This window comes from Podarcis melisellensis (genome assembly GCF_964234715.1).
Source record: "Podarcis melisellensis genome assembly, chromosome: 4".
Lineage (NCBI taxonomy): Eukaryota > Metazoa > Chordata > Lepidosauria > Squamata > Lacertidae > Podarcis > Podarcis melisellensis.
Genome location: NC_138531.1, coordinates 89,043,699 through 89,061,496, shown reverse-complemented (window position 1 = coordinate 89,061,496; position 17,798 = coordinate 89,043,699). Strand labels below are relative to the sequence as shown.

Below are 17,798 nucleotides of genomic sequence, written 5' to 3'. Positions count from 1 at the left end.
GAGTCTGGCATTCTGTCCTTGCCTGGTCAATAGACCAACGCCTTCTGTTTGATCTCGGAGATTCTGCATCTACTGATGTCAAGGACCTGAACTAGAGATTGAGATTCAGCCAACCACAGCCCTAGCCTGTCCTGCTCTGATGGCATCTCTTGTTGACACTGCTGTTATTTATTAATATATCATTACTTTATTGGGCAGAGTTTTGTGTGTCCCGCTGCGGTTGTTTTCAGTTCACTCGTCCTTGTGAGTTCCTGCTAATTTTGGTAACCTTCAAAACAGGAACCATGCCTCCGAAGTTGACGCTCGTATCTGTGAACTGGCTATACGGGAAAGGCGGTCTTTAATTAGTTTGGAGCGTAAAACATTTATGTAGGATTTCCCAACAGTGGCTGCTTTACTGTCGAGGTCAGAAAGTGTAATTTTGTTTTAATTGTGCGGAGGTCCTGTTTTCCGAGTTGGCTGTAGAGCCATTACTGTAGATGATTATGTGGCAACATATAATTATGTTGAAACAACGTTTTAATAAAGGAGATGATTAATGAAGCCGGTGATTGAAGCCTGAGTCACATCAGGAACTGCATGTGCAGATTCTGAACATCCTCTACACTGTGGAGGAGAGAGGGAAAATTGGCCTCCTGTGAGGTAAAAGAGAAGGATTTTGCAAAGGAATTGTCTCTGTGGTAAAATGACAGGAGGAAGTTGTGACACAATAATATTTTCTGTCAAAAAACAACGAGTGAATTCTATGGGTAATCCAAATGTTAGATGGACCTTTTCTTCCATCTAAGAGAAAGCTACTCCCCACACCTATGGCAGCCTTTCTATGCTTTGTTCATGGTCCTGGTCCCCAGGGGCAGTAAAAGGGACGCAGGTGGCGCTGTGGGTTAAACCACAGAGCCTAGGGCTTGCCGATCAGAAGGTCGGCGGATCGAATCCCCGCGACAGGGTGAGCTCCTGTTGCCCGGTCCCTGCTCCTGCCAACCTAGCGGTTCGAAAGCACATCAAAGTGCAATTAGATAAATAGGTACCGCTCCGGCGTGAACGTAAACTGCGTTTCTGTGCACTGCTCTGGTTCACCAGAAGCGGCTTAGTCATGCTGGCCACATGACCCAGAAGCTGTACGCCAGCTCCCTCGGCCAATAAAGCGAGATGAGCGCCACAACCCCAGAGTCGGTCATGACTGGACCTAATGCTCAGGGGTCCCTTTACCTTTAACCAGGGGCAGAGGAAGGGGAGCGATCCGCCCCGGGTGTCATCACTGAGGGGCGTGACATTTGGCGCACTGCCTGCCCACGACTCACAAGCCTACCCTGAGTCCTCGGGGAAGGGGTGGAGCTGCGCCATCTTGCCTGCAGCCTTTCCTCTTTGTTTTGACAGCTCGGGGCAGGCTTGGGAGTCTTGGGTGGGTGGCGCACCGTTGCCCCCTGCTCCTGGGCTGCTTCCTGGGGAGGGGAGCCTCCCCTGAGCTGTCAAAAGGAAGGGGGAAGGGAGGGAGGCTGCTGGCAAAGCAGTGCAGCTCCATCCCTCCTGCCCAGGAAGCAGCTCACCCCCTGGGATGCTTGCTGTGGCGCCCCCCCTAGGACGCTCGCCCCGCCCCCATGGCCAAGCCCCCGGGTACACAGCATGTACGCCATTCCGGGTGCCGGAGCAGCTAGCTCCGCCTCTGCTGGTACCAATGGAATTTGAGTCTCCCTGGTGCTACTGGCGACCATTTCTCCCCCTTTCGTAATTACCCGTAAGGGGCAGTCCTCACTCTCTTGGATTTCAAATGCTTATGGAGACAAATCTCGTTGGCTATACTGTATCATCATGAAGCCAAATCAGAAGAAGGGCGATCCTCTTGTCTCAGTCCTTGTGAATTCACCTCAAATTTTCGTGCATGCACGCGGCTTTCCTGTTCAGTTCTTTCTCTGAGAGATGGTGTAATTCACAATGGGTTGATACACTTCCCTTATTTTCCACCCATATTTTCCACAGCGTGTGGCACTGTGGTGTAAACCACTGAGCCTAGGGCTTGCTGATCAGAAGGCTGGCGGTTCGAATCCCTGCGATGGAGTTAGCTCCCGCTGCTCGGTCCCTGCCCCTGCCCCACGTCAAAGTGCAAGTAGATAAATAGGTACCGCTCCAGCGGGAAGGTAAACAGCGTTTCCGTGCTCTGCTCTGGTTCGCCAGAAGCGGCTTAGTCATGCTGGCCACATGACCCGGAAGCTGTACGCCAGCTCCCTCGGCCAATAAAGCGAGATGAGCACCGCAACCCCAGAGTCGTCCGTGACTGGACCTAACGGTCAGGGGTCCCTTTACCTTTTATATGTTGCTGAAGCATTAATGAGCATTTGCTTTCAACGTAACATATGGTGTGGCTATTTGTGAATTGGGAGGATTGCAAAAACAAAACAAAAGCAATTGTCCATGAATTTGTTTCTTTGTGGCAGTGTGAGAGCGACAAAACTGGTGCACCAAACCTATAGAGAAGCAGCTTAGGTGAGCATGTAAACCAATGCTGAAAGTGGGCAAGGGCAGAAAACAAAGAGTAGGCATCCTTTCCATTTTGAGATATGCCTAGATAACTACAGAACAGCAAGCATCTCAAGTCAGCATGGGTCCCTGTTATTGAGGATGTGAGGAAGCAGCAGTTTCGATCCTGCAGTGGGTTTGCCGCAATCAATGCTGTTTCCATTAAACTGCAGTTACACTTCCACTTAAACCTACATGGTTCATCTTGCTATCTGCTGTGGCCGAAACATACATAATTATTTATTTTACTTAATCTCAATGCAAGGGAAACGCCAAAAATAATGTGATAAATATAAATATTTACGTAATGTTTGCTTACTAAAAAAGGTACACCAAACATGGCTGTATTCACTTACACGATTTCCATACCTGACATCTAAAGAACATGTGAACTGTGGGGATTTCTGCTCCTATTTCCAGTGGAATTTACCAACATCTCTACCTGTTACACAGTTTTCTGAATCATTAATACAGCCTTTACTGTCTCAGGAATAATTTGCCCGCATTTAAAATATAAATATGAGACACTCTTGGATCCTTTTTTGAAGGTTAACCTACTGGAGAGAACTGGAAAGTGCTTACACAACTTGAGTCTTAACATTAATAGCTTTGAAAACTTCAGAACCAATCTGTTATCATTTTAATTAAATGACAAAATGCCAGAGTAGGGAAGGAAAGAGTAACGATCACTTACCCACTTCTGCTTTGGGGACCCTCAGAGACCAGCTTCATTGCCACCAGGTATAAGCTGGTTCAATACGTTGTCCTCCCTTTTATTTATGTGGTGTGGCTTTCCCCCCACAGGTTGACACACTTGTACACCAGCTTTCTGCATATCTTGTACGCTGGTCTTATTTCTGTGAATTCACTTGACCATCCTTCTGATTGCCACTTGATCAGTCGTCAGCTTGCACTTTCATTGGCCAAGCTTCCTCCCTGTTTTATTTTAGCAACCCTTTTGAGGCAGGTGACTTACTTAAGTCCACCCTTTGAGTTTCATGGAATTCATAGAATTGTGGAGTTGGAAGCGACCCCGAATATCATGTAGTCCAGCCCCCTGCAATGAGGGAATATGCAGTTGTACTGTACGAGGATCGAACCTGCAACCTTGGCATTATCAGCACCATGCTCTACCAGTTGAGCTATTTGACCTCAGTTTTATGGTCACTGAGTGTGGGCTTCAGATATGTTCCTGATAAAGTTCTGCAGAGGGATTCATAGGGTCCCTCCCCATTTATGGAATGCTCTCCCCAGGGAGGTACACCTAGAACCATCCCTGTCTGTTTCTACACACCAGGCAAAAACATCCTTCTTCCCCCTAGGCCTTTGTGTCTTCATTTTCTGCTTATCTTTCTAGTGGAGTGGAGTTGGATCTGTTTTATATATAAAGGAATATTGAGGATATTTTAGGTTGTTTCACCCTCGGTTTTAATGTTGATTTTTGTTAAGTCGCTTTGAGTTTCAGTTTTTGAAAGAAAAAAAGAGAGAGGGGCCAATGCAAACAAAAAATAAGCCTTAAATTTTGTTTATGCAACTTACAGAGTTTCTTCAACGTTTGCAAACCTAATAACCTTCCGTGAGTGTGTTGGTGCCCAAAGGAAGTGTTAGATGGCAAACGGCAAATTGCAGAGTTTGTGCTCTGCTTGCAAAAAGGGTTTTTAGAATATCGCAGCACAGCAGGAAGTAATGTAAATGCCTGATTATCTTAACCTATTAACATTTAACACACACAAAAAAATTATTTATAGACCCTCCAAGTGCCCCTATTTTCCAGGGACGGTCCCAGATTTACAGAAATAGTCCTGGTTTCCGATGTCTGACTTTTCCTTAGGATGCTCCTATTTTCATTGGATAAATGTTGGAGGCTGTGGAATTACAAAACCCCTGAGCCAAGGAGATAAATACTGGTACCTATACAGCTTTAAGAAGATGTCTGAAGGCAGCCCTGTATAAGAAATTTTGTTAAAGTTTGATGTTTGATTATGTTTATATATATATATTGGAAGCTGCCCAGAGTGGCTGGGGCAACCTAATAATAATAATAATAATAATAATAATAATAATAATAATAATGGAACAGGACATTCCTATTTTCATTAGAGAAATGTTGGAGGGTATGCAGCTGTGTATGGGTGCCATTATTCACATGTACACACTGAGGACTACACTCTGTGTGCCTGATAAGTGGATTCTAATAACCCATTAAAGTTACACCATAATAAAGACCTTAAGGTGCCACAAGGCTCTTTGCTTTGTTTTCGCATAGCAGCGTTACACTGTCTGGGTTTTCCCCAAGATTTTCTATCGTTCCTGTTAATAATGCTCCATTTATTTGCCTGCTGGATTCAAACTGGAGAGAGGGGGTTGGGGGGAGAGAGACAGAGAGAGAGAAATTTACCCGTTGGCCAATTCCACCACATTGTAACATAAACGCTGCAGCTCTTGCATTAGTTTTCTGTCGCAGTATTTTGGCTAGTTTTGTGCGCTGGGTCCCAGCACAATAGTTGGGGGTTTGCACAGTGACTCAGTTAAGTTTGCTGGTTAATGATGTGTGAGATCTTTGCACTGATCTTACGTTGTGGAGCGCTCCCCGTGCCAAAATTTTGTAATCTGTGGGTAAGGGTATGTGTGCGCCTTTGCATGTGTTTGTTTTGTCCCCCTTGGCTTGTTTTGGCTGCCTGTTGTAAGAATTAGCAGATGTTTCCGTTGATTCACGACACTTAGTGCCACCTAATGGAACTGGCACTTCAATTGCCTGGCACCAGATGCTTGCTGGTTAGCGTGCATGTTAAAAGAGCCCTCATGCAGGGAATGCAAATGTTCTTCGGAGGGCCATGGCTTCCAACGGCAAGGGAGGGGCTGTGGCTGAGCGCCAGAGCACATCCTTTTCATGCAGGAGGTCCTGGCGGCATCTCCAGGGTCAGGCTGAGAATGTGTCCTCTTCGAACCTCTGGTGAACCACTGCCAGTCTGATGGACCAATGGCACTGTGATAATAAAAGGTAAAGGGACCCCTGACTATTAGATCCAGTGGTGGCCGACTCTGGGGTTGCGGTGCTCATCTCGCTTTATTGGCCGAGTTAGCTGGCAAACAGCTTCCGGGTCATGTGGCCAGCATGACTCAGCTGCTTCTGGTGAACCAGAGCAGCACACGGAAACGCCATTTACCTTCCTGCCGGAGCGGTACCTATTGATCTACTTGCACTTTGATGTGCTTTCAAACTGCTAGGTTGGCAGGAGCAGGGACCGAGCAACGGGCGCTCACCCCGTTGCGGGGATTCGAACCGCCAACCTCCTGATCGGCAAGTCCTAGGCTCTGTGGTTTAGAGCGCCACCCATGTCCAACTGTGATAATGGGTGCCACCAAATACTTAGCATTGTTCAGATGTGCAGCCCCCAGCTCTGATCCACGCTTCGCATTCTGCAGTTTCCCCCACCTTAAACCCTTTCCAGTCCAACACAGATGAGAAGGAAGTGGCTGACCAAGCCTAGAGAGCAAGTCTGCAACTGAAAATTGCTAAGCTTGGTGAGTGCATATTTTAATTCCATTATGAAGACTGGGAACTAAAACTTACCCACACTTACCTGGAGGTAAGTCTGGAGAACACTCTGTTGTTCTTGAAGATGAAATGGTATTACAGTAATAATAGCACACCATCATAGTGCAAAGAAGACCAGTCCCTGCTTTGATGAGGAAGCGGAGGAGAGGGAAGGCAGTGGACAGAGGAATATTCAAGGTAGCAATATTCAAGGTAGTGTTGGGGTTGACCCATTGCATATATAGTGGAGAAAGAACAGAGTCTCTCCAGAGAGAAGAACTTTGGACAGTGGAAGGTATTGGAGCTGGAGGAGCAAGGATCACAGAATTGGCATCTTGAGGCAGCAGGGATCACCTCTCAAGGGACCAGATTTAGCTAAGAGGTGACTAATTGCTCAACCTAACCTAGATTTATAAGCATTTCATGAGCCCTGCTTGATTTATGAGCTTTTCATGAGCTCTATTTCATGAGGATCAAATGCAACCATTTGTCCAGATTGTAGTGGTTCATCATTCATGCATTTGCAGCATTATTTTTCTGTGTTACTTTTAACACACTGCGCCATGTTTTTGTCCGATCGCTGCCATAAATGGATGGATAAACCAGCAGCTGTATCAGACTTAAAGCTCACCTGTACCCCGAGAAACTAGGTTGCTCACCTGAACCCCGAGAAACCCTGAGATGGCAGAGAAATTCAATTCTGTTCACTTTCAGAGACAAACCTGCCTAACTCACACATTCTGAAAGAACACATGAACCGAAACACAACCATCCTTCAAAATTCACATTTTTTCCTGGATTTTGCAGTGTTGTTCTGCATGTACAAAATGCATGTATAAACTTGCATATAAATGTGCATATAAATACACATTCGTGAATATAACAAACTAATATGCACTATATTAGAGAAAATTGCGCACAAAATGTGTATATTTCTCAAAACTGTGTTTGCGATGATAAATTCTCACTAAAAGTATGTGAGAGACACACACAGATAGAGAAGGGTGAGTGAATTAAAGGAATCATTGGCAAATGCCCATTTGACACTTGTGGTTTAACTTCTTTTCTCTGCTGCTGCTGCTGCCATTGATCTCTGCTGATGGCAAGTGGAGATGGGCAGAGTGGATGGTCTACCCCCAATCTGGTGCTTTCCAGATGTTTTGGACTCCAACGTACATCAGCCCCAGCCTGCAGCTTGGCCACGTATCATCTCAAAACACCATGAGTGAAGTCCAAAAAGCAGCCTTTAGTCGTGTTTCTGTTCACACAGGTAATCTTTCACAGGGAGTCTCCTCTGATGTTGCTATCACTATCAAGTGAAACATGCAGTGGCGATTCTACTACTACTAGTAGTACTACTACTAGTAGAAGATGAAGATGAAGAAGAAGAAGAAGAAGAAGAAGAAAGAATTACTACGGAAGAGGTTTGCAGTTTGCCGTAGATGTCACACTGTATCGTTTCTTAGAATTAAGTAGGACAAGGAAGGTTAATTGCAGTATTAAAACACAGAGGATCATTTAAATACCGTCCACTTCAGTAAATACAGTTTATTAGGATTGCCTACAGCAATTAATAACACAACACGATCAAGAGGGATGGAGCGACGCTCGTTTGAAGGAAGGTTGTAGCATGTGGTACTTTCTAGTTTCGAGAAAAGGAGAGTTAGAAGCGACATGATAGAAGTTTATAAAATTGTGCATGAAGAAAGCAGATAGAGAACAGGGGAAGCTGTACTTTGAGCTAAGTGCCTCCCATCTGGGGAAGTCCCAGTCATTGTTGTGCATATGTTTATTATATTTATTATATTTATTTTTATTTGCAAGAACTACAACACAAATACAAACCCTATTAGTGCCTGGAACCTTTCACATATCTAATACAATTAGACAGCCTTATTCAGTTATTAATTAACTCCAGGATAGTAACAGTGGGGCTTCCTCCAGCAAGTATCTTCTACTGTCAATCAGATTGAATCTAAATTGGATCTATACTGGACCAGTTTATATTGTTTCAGCCTGCTGGTTCACCTAGATCTCTGAAATATACTTGGAGTCGAGAGTGGATTTCATGCTCTTTATTCAGCTTATAGTGGTGAGGAGGAATTGAAATTCCCCCAGAATGTCTGCTTTATATACATTATTTACACAATGGGCCCCACGTGATCGGCTAGTTCTGGGATTCACCTGTAGGCCAATCTGGTTGCGGATTCACTTCCACCTGGAGCTGGATTGGGTGGCTCCTGTGGACCAATCAGACTGCTGCATTCTGGACCCTATTGTTCTAGGACCAATCAGATTGCTGCATTCTGAATACCATTGTTCTCGGACCAATCAGACTGCTGCCTTTTGGATCCTGTTCAACTCAGTACATAAGAATCTCTCAGTGGCTTTTGATGCTGTTGACCACACTACCCTTCTGGACGGTTGGGGGAACTGTACCTGTGGCTCACCTCCTACCTCCAGGGCTCTTTCCAGAAAGTAGTCATGGGAGGCTATTGTTTTGGAGTTTTCCTGTGGAGTCTTCATTGTTCTACCACCTTAGAAGATCAGGGGTCGGCAGCCCGGAAGAGGGCATTTTCTTTGGCAGCACCCTAAAAAGGTATGGAACTGCTTTGCCACAGAGCTGCATCTGATACCTTCATTGGTGCAGCTCTAAGCAAATGCCGAAGGCGCATCTGCTCACTGACGCTGGAGATGCGTATTTTGGGCACCCGCCTTATTTTTGTTATTTTAAGCTGTTACAAACTGCTGTTAAAACTGCATAAAATTGTGCTTTTTAAATATAACCCACCCTGCGACCTTAGAACAAAGGACGAGCAATAGTCATAATCTTAGTAAAGGTCTTCGCCGCGTTCACTTGTCTTTGCGTTCCAGTTGACCATTGTGACCTACCTGCCGCTCTGGTGATGAAATTGCATTGCGGTGCTCATGGGCAGCTCTTTGCCCTTTGTCATTTCACGCCACTTCCGTCCTTGAGAAGATCACCCTCTTGTTTTACAGCTAGTGCCTATCAGAAAGCCTTTTTCCTACGACTGGTTACCTTGCAGTCCCTCCTGTTCTGACCTTCGGTGCTGAACCCGCCAAACTGTTCCACACCACTCTTTCTTCCCTTTTAAAGAGTGTGCTCTGACCCCACAGATGTCTCTTAGTCAGCTTAGCTGTGTCTGTATCTTCCTCTTCCCTTCTTATTGCTGCTTGTATACCATTGAACTCCATCGGGAGGGTTCCTAGGGGCCTGAGGTGGTGGGTGGACTTAGCTCAAGGGCAACCTGCGAAAGGGTCACCTGTCTCTGGCCACACCATAACTAGCAGAGCCTTTGTTTCTTGACAGCTCACATTCGCACTGTCAATGACCTGTAAAGCGTGAAGAATTTGGGCTTAGGTCCCCCCCCCCCAGTGGTCCTGGAGACACACTTGATCTGCAGGTCACGCTGAAACTCAGGTAGCTGCTTTTATTTGCCCTCCCTTCCTTGGAACAGGTAATTATTTTCTTCCACCCTCCCTTTATTTTGCATCTACTTTTCTCATTGTCCTATTTCTTCTGGCTTTTAACATGCTACTCCCAAAACCAGTCTTTGCATCCGAGATCCCCCAACCCTGAGTGTTCATTCAATCAATCATCCATTCACAGAGTCTTAGAATTCTAGAGTTGGAAGGATACCCGAGAGTCATCTAGTCCAACCCCATAACGGTGAGCATGCGGTCCCCCATCCACTTTGAAACCATACCGGACCCTGCTTATCTTTTCAAATGTGCTAGCCGTTTTATTGCTGCACCACTAGGAAGTCTATCCATATCCTTCCCTTCCTCCCCAAAGTGCCCAAGCCATTTATGCCTCCATTTCACTTTCCTGCTTAGTGAGCATCCTCTTTCCCTCCATGTGAGGCAATTTCTCTCTTGGCTCTCTCTTTCTGCAGTAGGAAGTGTTTAGCTGGCTGTCTTACCATTCTACATTTTGTACTGGTGCGCCTAGCCACAAAGCTGCTTCACTCAGGGCCTGCCAAATTGTGTAAATAAGAAGAGTTTGGATTTGATATCCCGCTTTATCACTACCCTAAGGAGTCTCAAAGCGGCTAACAATCTCCTTTTCCCTTCCTCCCCCACAACAAACACTCTGTGAGGTGAGTGAGGCTGAGAGACTTCAGAGAAGTGTGACTGGCCCAAGGTCACCCAGCAGCTGTATGTGGAGGAGCGGAGACGCGAACCCGGTTCACCAGATTACTAGTCTACCACTCTTAACCACTACACCACACTGGTGTACTTTAATCAAAATAACTGTGTGTTTCTTACTAAATTCCCCGAAGTAAGCAAGGCAATATTTGTGCTTCTGAAGGAGCAGTGTCCATAATTCCCCCCCCCCCCCAGTTCACACAAAACAACAAAAGTGGTTTGTAGGGAAACTGGAATCCTGGTTTGTAAGGACAGCACAAACTATTGTTTGCTGTTTCGGGCCATGTTTTGCTTCAAACCAGGAAAGGAGGCAAAGGATCACCATGTATGAAGGGAGGAAAAGAAGTGGGTAACTATCAAACTCCTTGCTCTAAAGTCTAAACAAAGGCGGCCTGTCTTGGGCTCTTTCCACTGTGGTCCCAATGTGATCAGTCCCATTCAGATCGGAATTAATAGTATTTATTTGTGAGTCTTGTTTGCCTTCTCCTCTGGTGTTGTCTTCTCACTTGCCATGGCCTGATCTTGGAAAGACAAATTCATTTGTAAAGAGAGGGGCAAGGTGGTGGGAAGCAGAATAAAATAAAATAAAATAAAAACTGTCCAAGATCATTGTCCTGGACTTCTCAAGCTGGAATGAGGTCCCTACAACAGTCTGTTTTTACAAGCAAGTTGTCTTGGGTACTCTGTGCCTGGCAGGAGGACATATTACATCTCAATTAGGAGCCAAAGATAAATGTGGTCCGGTAAATGGAGGTCACGGGGTTACAGTCGTTTAATAGAAGGACTGGAAATGGAAATTGGAGAACGATCAAGGAAATCTTAAAAAGATAAGAACAAGGGAAACTCGATTAAAAGAACCTTATCTTCTCTTGCACCGTTGGATAGCTTTTTGCCATCTTTTAAAAAAGTGCAACCTGGCTGACAAAATAGCATTTTGAAAATAACATAAGATAAACCGCAGTGTTTGTTTACTCATACTGAAACTGATCGCACACAAACCTTTCTCATCTCTTTTATCTCTCATATCTATTATATCTCATTTCTGGTAACCTTGTGTTTCGAAGACTTAAAACAATTCCTTGTTGATTTGTTTTTTATTTTTAAGGGTACCACTTCAAACACTATCAGTTGTGCAATTAACTCTGTACACAGGGCTTCATAGCCAGCCTGGGCTTTTGTTGAGGGGCATTGCATATATCTCTGACATAAATAAATATGAACGAACAAATAAATCCAGCTAGGCTATTGTATTTTCCCCTTCAGTTTTGTGGGGAAAAGAAAATGGTTCCGAGAAACACAGGGCAGCCGTAAAAAATAATGGCGTGCCCGTGGTTACACACCTCCAAGTCATCTTAACACAACTTGTCTCATGTCCTGAAGCCACTGTAGTGTGCATTTTGCTGCAATGGCAGCCAGTGTCACAGAACGAAGTGATGGAATACACGCCGCCACTTCATGATGTCAAGAAGCCAGACAGGTTGAACTGGATACTGTGGACGTATTGGCAAGAATTCACCCCAAAGCTACTGCTTTTGGTTGCACACCCATATAATCTTGCACTTAAACTGTATTAAATCTTGTGACCAAATCCATGCTTTGAAGATTGTAATAACTTCAGCAATGTAGGTTGCAGCAACTCATGCCGTCAGCAACTTGGCTTCTCTTTTATCTTCCTTTGTTTTAATTAATGAATGCAGGTGTGTGCGGAGCCTGTGACAAACAGATCTGATAAAGCAATAAGTGTGTGGCAGCAGCCAGCAAGGCCTGGAGAATTGGTGTCTCTCGCCTAATGTGGGTGGGTAGAACTCTGGTTAAAGCAGGACTGGTGAACCTTTGGCCTCCAACTCACATCAGCCTCCGTGAGCATAGCCACTGCTCAGGGTTGATGGTACCTTTTAGTCCATCGTCATATGAAGGACCACAGTTCTTCCCTCCCTCCCCGGTTAAAGTGACCCACTGAATGTGTCACCCCTGGGTGTCCTTTCCCCCTGATGTTCCTTAAACTCACCCTGCCCACCAGCAGCGGTTCAACACAGACATGTCACCAAGACTCATATTTCCTAGCTTGGAAATACAAGTTGTGGAGTCTGGTATTGCTTATGCTTCACACGTGGAGCAGATATTACAACCCCTGGATTCTTGTCCGTTTTGGATTTGCAGGCTTGTGGGAGGATGGGCAAGGATCCTGGAGGACGGGCTTGGAATCCATCAGGTTTCTGTTCAGCTGATAGCTTTCTTTACTCTCGGCAAATTTTAGTTGGGAGAGCTTCCCTGTCACTAGTTGGTGAGGGCATATATACACCAAAATAAAGAACAATCCTTCTGCATAAATATTGATGTAGTTTGACTATGTAGGGTATCTAGGAGTAAACTATCCTGAGCAACCAATCAGGGTGGATTTGATTTAAATCATGATTTAAATCACTAGTCAGTAAGACTTGATTTAAACCATTTTTTTTTTTACAGAAAGACTTATTCTTGCTGGTATAATCTTAATACTTACAACCAGATGAAGGTTTCACTATTGGAATAATAAAGTTTCAGAATAGTTTTTACAGTTACATCAAAAATTACTGATTTGGTTATATTATTAGAAACACATAGACAGGTAATTGTGAAATTATTGTGAGGTTTATTAAGTTACCGGTAACTGCTTATATTTGGACAACTTTTCTGCTGTACTTTATTGGAAGGAGAAAAATAATCATTTCCTTAATAACAATTTAAACAATTTATTTAACTTAAACAATAACATATTACAGCATATGTATCCATGTTTGTTAACTGATGTGGTTAAATGATTTAAAAAAAAACCCAAACAGACTGAGTTTTAGCACACATGAAAATTTAAAACAAATCCTTATTTCCTGATGAATAGCCTTTGGACTACAGTACAATGTAACTTAAATAGAAAACTATCTTTAGAAAGATTTTTTCCTCCAAAAGCATTTTATTTAAAAAATCTGATTTAAATAATAAAAAAAAACCATTGATTTTTATCCACCGTGCAACCAATGGAGATATACAATTACCTTGCTGTCCTCCAGATGTTTCATGTCTGCAACTCCCATCATCTTTGAGCATTAGTCATGTTGACTAGGGCTGATGGGAATGGGAGTCCAGCTACAAGTGGAGGGGCACAGATCCCCCCCCCCCCGACTAAGCCACTCGCTGGCAGCTTTCTATATCGCTTAAACTCTTCCATGTTCATAGTCTCCTACAGAGACAGAGTGTGCATTAACATAAGGGGTAAACTTGACTGGTACTCCCTGCTCCGACCTTAGTAATCAGAATTAATTAGATGAACTAAAGAACCTTGATGCAAGCATGTTTTGATTTGCACCAGCTAATGGCACAACTTTGGTTTTTGGATTGCTGAGGCAAGCATTTGTTAGCGTACACTTGAAGTTCTACTTGCATATTAATAAAGGAACTCACCTTCCTGGATAAGGATGTGCAAACAGCTTTCGGTCTATTGCTGTGGGTGTTTCTGCCTTTCTGAACACTGGCACAGTTTGGGATATTTTTAGCTATTTTCTGCATCGTTGTTGTGCAATGTGTGCTCCTTTTGGCATTCTTGTGCATTGAGATCCCCATTCAAAAGCAGACTTCTCAGCAGTACAACGCACGTTGAAATCATTCCTGCACATCACACACACAAGCGCTTTTAATCTGTGTTGTTCTCATTCAAATCCCTGGCAGTAGAATTTTTCCCCCCCTGAATTATTCCCGTGCTTGCCTAATTTGCCCAACAACTTGTGCAACCAAGTCTCCAGATATCTGAGGAGAATATTCACATATTCCGTACCCTTAGCTGCAGTCGTGGCCAAATTCATCACGTGCATTAGCATCATCTCTTCCTTGTAGAGCAGACCTCTAACCTCACCCAGTCGTGTGCAGGAAGCAATTTATGAACCAACTGGGCCTCACAGCATCCTAACAGCAGTTTGCGTGGACACTAAGAGCAGGGGAAAGTGCCCTGATTAGACTCAAGTATTCATTGAAAAATAGCAGCAAAAACAAAACCCTTAAAAACATGTTGCCATAATTTTTTATCAAAACAAAACCAGCAGGTGTTGTTGTTGTTTTTAAAAAACTAACTATACATGATAAGTTTTTGTGTTAAATTTCCATGACTGGGTAGGCCTTCTGAAAGAAAAAACATGATTGTCAAAAACAAACGTAGTCATAGCAAGTCTTGCTTGAGCTTGAACTTAGGTATGTTCCTGTGTCCTTTTGTAGACACTGGTTCTGGATATCCAATTTTATCCTGCCTCCTTCTTTGTCCTTTGGTTCTGACTTTGCTCATTGGTTGTAATTACTGACTAATCTCATACAGTGGTACCTCGGGTTACATATGCTTCAGGTTACATACGCTTCAGGTTACAGACTCCGCTAACCATAAATAGTGCTTCAGGTTAAGAACTTTGCTTCAGGATGAGAACAGAAATGGTGCTCCGGCGGTGTGGCAGCTAAAGTGGTGCTTCAGGTTAAGAACAGTTTCAGGTTAAGTACGGACCTCCGGAACGAATTAAGTACTTCACCCGAGGTACCACTGTACTGTTACTCGTGGCACAGCCAGGGAATATGCGAGTGTGTGTTGGGCTTTCAGAATCAGAAAATAAAGATATCTGTGGCACCTCCAATCCTGCCTAAACTCAATGCGAAGTGGAGCCTCAAAAGAGCCGGCTTAGGGAAAGCAGAGGCAGCTTATGGGAAGCAGATAAGTTCTTCTCAGCCTATCCATCAATGAAAGCTGCATTGGCACACCGCCAAGAGCCTTAAGGGTATTTTGAATTTGCACATAAATATGCATAGGGCTTAAATCAGAGATAAATGGACCTTGTTCTTTTTAGCATATGTATCGCTTCCTGTTTTACACAGACCAAAGACAAGGTGGAGCTTTGCCGCTAATTATGGATGCTTCTTCCAGATGACCAGTTTGGGGCACCTCAATGGGGGAATGAAAGGGGGGGGTGTGCATTTATGTGGGATTTTAGGTAGTGGGTTCCTTAATACACCAGCAAAGTTTGCTTTTCTGTAAAATAACGGACGAATGTTTGGCATTTCTTCCTCAGAAGCGTAGCATTTGCCTTGTATTTGTTTTATTGATACAACAAAGTATTTCTCTGTTGTTTTTCCAAGAAGCCCACTTTACAGTCACAACAAAAATACACTTTGAAACAACACTTCAGCAAGCCTTCTGAGTGGATTTTTAAAAATCCCAGTCTTGTATTTGTATTGGATTTGAAGTTGTTTTTATATATGTAATTGTTTCAACCGGTTTTACGTAGGTTTTTATTGTATTGTGAAATTGTTTCAAGATGCTTCATAGGAGCCAATTAATATAGGAGATTAACAGTGACGTTAACTCAGCAGAGGAAACTATATTGAAAACAATATTGTTAACCGAAAGCTTTCCAGGGGAGAGATGCCCTGTACCTAAGGATGCATGAATATGTCAATTCTGATTTCCTCTCTGTTGCCAGGTGGTGGTTTTCTGTTCTTCATTGGCTTGTTAATTTTAGACGTTTTAAAACTTTGCTTTTGGAGGTCAGGATTGGTTCAGGGCACCTGGGTTTGAAACAGCTGTAAACGAAGAAAGATTCTTCCTTGTGGGAAGAATCACATACTAGCTGTTTGAAACTTTCCATAAAACTAGGCAGTCTCAGAGAAGTGTTCAGAGGGTGGCATAATCAAAAATTCTCTATTAGCACTGCCCAGAAGCTAAATCTTTCTCCCGTGAATGACAAATTGATGTACTTAAACTCTTTAACTACCATCGGTAGCTGAACCCAACTTTCTTTCCTTCCCATTTTGCCCTGAAGCTTTCCTGCTAATATCTCTCTAATTATTGGTCCTGGGCTATCTCTTTCAAAACATTTCATCCCTGAATATTAATGATGGATTAGGATGACCAAAAGTGGTGGAATTACATATTTGCACTTTCTGGCTTTAGAAGCAGGACTTGGTTTGGATCATCACTGTATGCTTAATGCTATCCGCAATGTTTGGTAATTGTCGTGGCAGTTTTGCCTCTTCTAAGCAGGACTGGGAATGTTTGATTCATGCTGCTGAAATTGAACCATTTAAAGTCTCACAGAAGTCAATCCATCATAAAACCTTCATCGTAAGCAAGGAATGGTTGCTAAAACCACTTTAGGGAAAAGTCAAGTGAGGCCGTCGAGAAACAGTCCAAAGAAGTCCAATTCGCAGTTTGCAAAGCTCCAAAAAATGGAACACCTTTGTGCAAAAAGGATGCCCCATTCAGGGGCATTGGGGAAAGGCATTGGGGGCCATGTGCAGTCTCTGTTTATCCACATCCATTGAACACTTGCATGGGCAGCTGAATCCCTGAAAGGCTTTTTGGAATTGAGGAGCTGTTTGATGGCAGTTGCTTGCTCCCATGGATGCAGCCTTCCTCGCGTATAGTTCCATGCACAGTGGCTCTATCCGACCGTTCAGTGAGTCTTTGTAAGGTGAGAGGCAGAGCCTGTTATGCTACCTCCGTGCCTGTTCATGGAATGCATGACCTGAATGCAAAAACAGAGCTTTAGTGTAATTTCAGTGTGTTGAATGTCATGAATGAATGATAACCTCAGACTTGACATATATCAGCACGTGCTCATGGTATGCATGTGGGGAGAGGCAGCTAGTAATGAGTGCTCCAGGATAATGATGAAATGGGAGAAGGGAGGAATGTGAGAGGAAAAATGGAAGAAAAGAAGGATGCGCATAACCAAAAACTGATGTGATGTGTCCACATGCTGACTTGAATGTAACAGCCATATTGTTTAAATCAAGAACACACAATGGCTTCAGAATGCTTTCTCATGTTTCCTTAATGGGGCATCCTTGTGTTTGAAACAGTTATGTTTTCTTATCTTCAACAACGATCATGAATCTCTTTCCCCCCCCTCACGTCTTTTTTTGCAGGAGTTATCTATACTGCAGATATCCTGGACCGAGAGACGACTCAGTCCTACTGGTTAACTGTGTATGCAACAGATCGTGGTGTTGTTCCACTTTACACCACCATCGAGGTCTACATTGAGGTTGAAGATGTGAACGACAACGCCCCGTTGACTTCTGAACCCATATATTACCCATCTGTTTTGGAAAACTCTCCTAAGGATGTATCGGTTATTCAGATACAGGCTCAGGATCCTGACTCCAGCACGAATGAAAAGATGACCTATAGGATTACCAGTGGGAACCCCCAGAACTTTTTCATCATCAATACCAAAACAGGTAAGGAGATGTCTTCCAACCTTGTATGCTGTTGACACGATATGTGTACAGATGATTGGCAAATTTAACGTGTACGTACTGTTTTATCTCTTTCTGGACCAGCCTTTTGTTAAGCTGTTGTGAATAGGGAGATGCATAGGGCGGAAACCAACATGGTGCTAGTGGCCTCATATTCATTTGGGGTTTGCATCCATTCATTGTGTCTATTATTAAAGGATAAATTTGTGTGCTCTCTTGGACAAAGAACAAGGACACCAGCCAGGAATACCAGAGCAAAACTGTTGCGACAGGACTCCCACCTGCCACAAGGTGGAACAAAATGGAA

The 17,798-nt window shown here is 43.8% G+C and overlaps 1 protein-coding gene across 1 annotated transcript in view; it reads left to right on the top strand.

The window, feature by feature from the left end:
• FAT3 (FAT atypical cadherin 3) overlaps nucleotides 1-17,798 on the top strand; it is a 458,658-nt gene that overhangs the window by 198,886 nt on the left and 241,974 nt on the right. Inside the window, exon 3 of the mRNA XM_081909132.1 lies at nucleotides 17,159-17,473. Within this exon, the coding sequence (XP_081765258.1) occupies nucleotides 17,159-17,473 (315 nt within the window). The remainder of the gene's footprint in view (nucleotides 1-17,158; nucleotides 17,474-17,798) is intronic.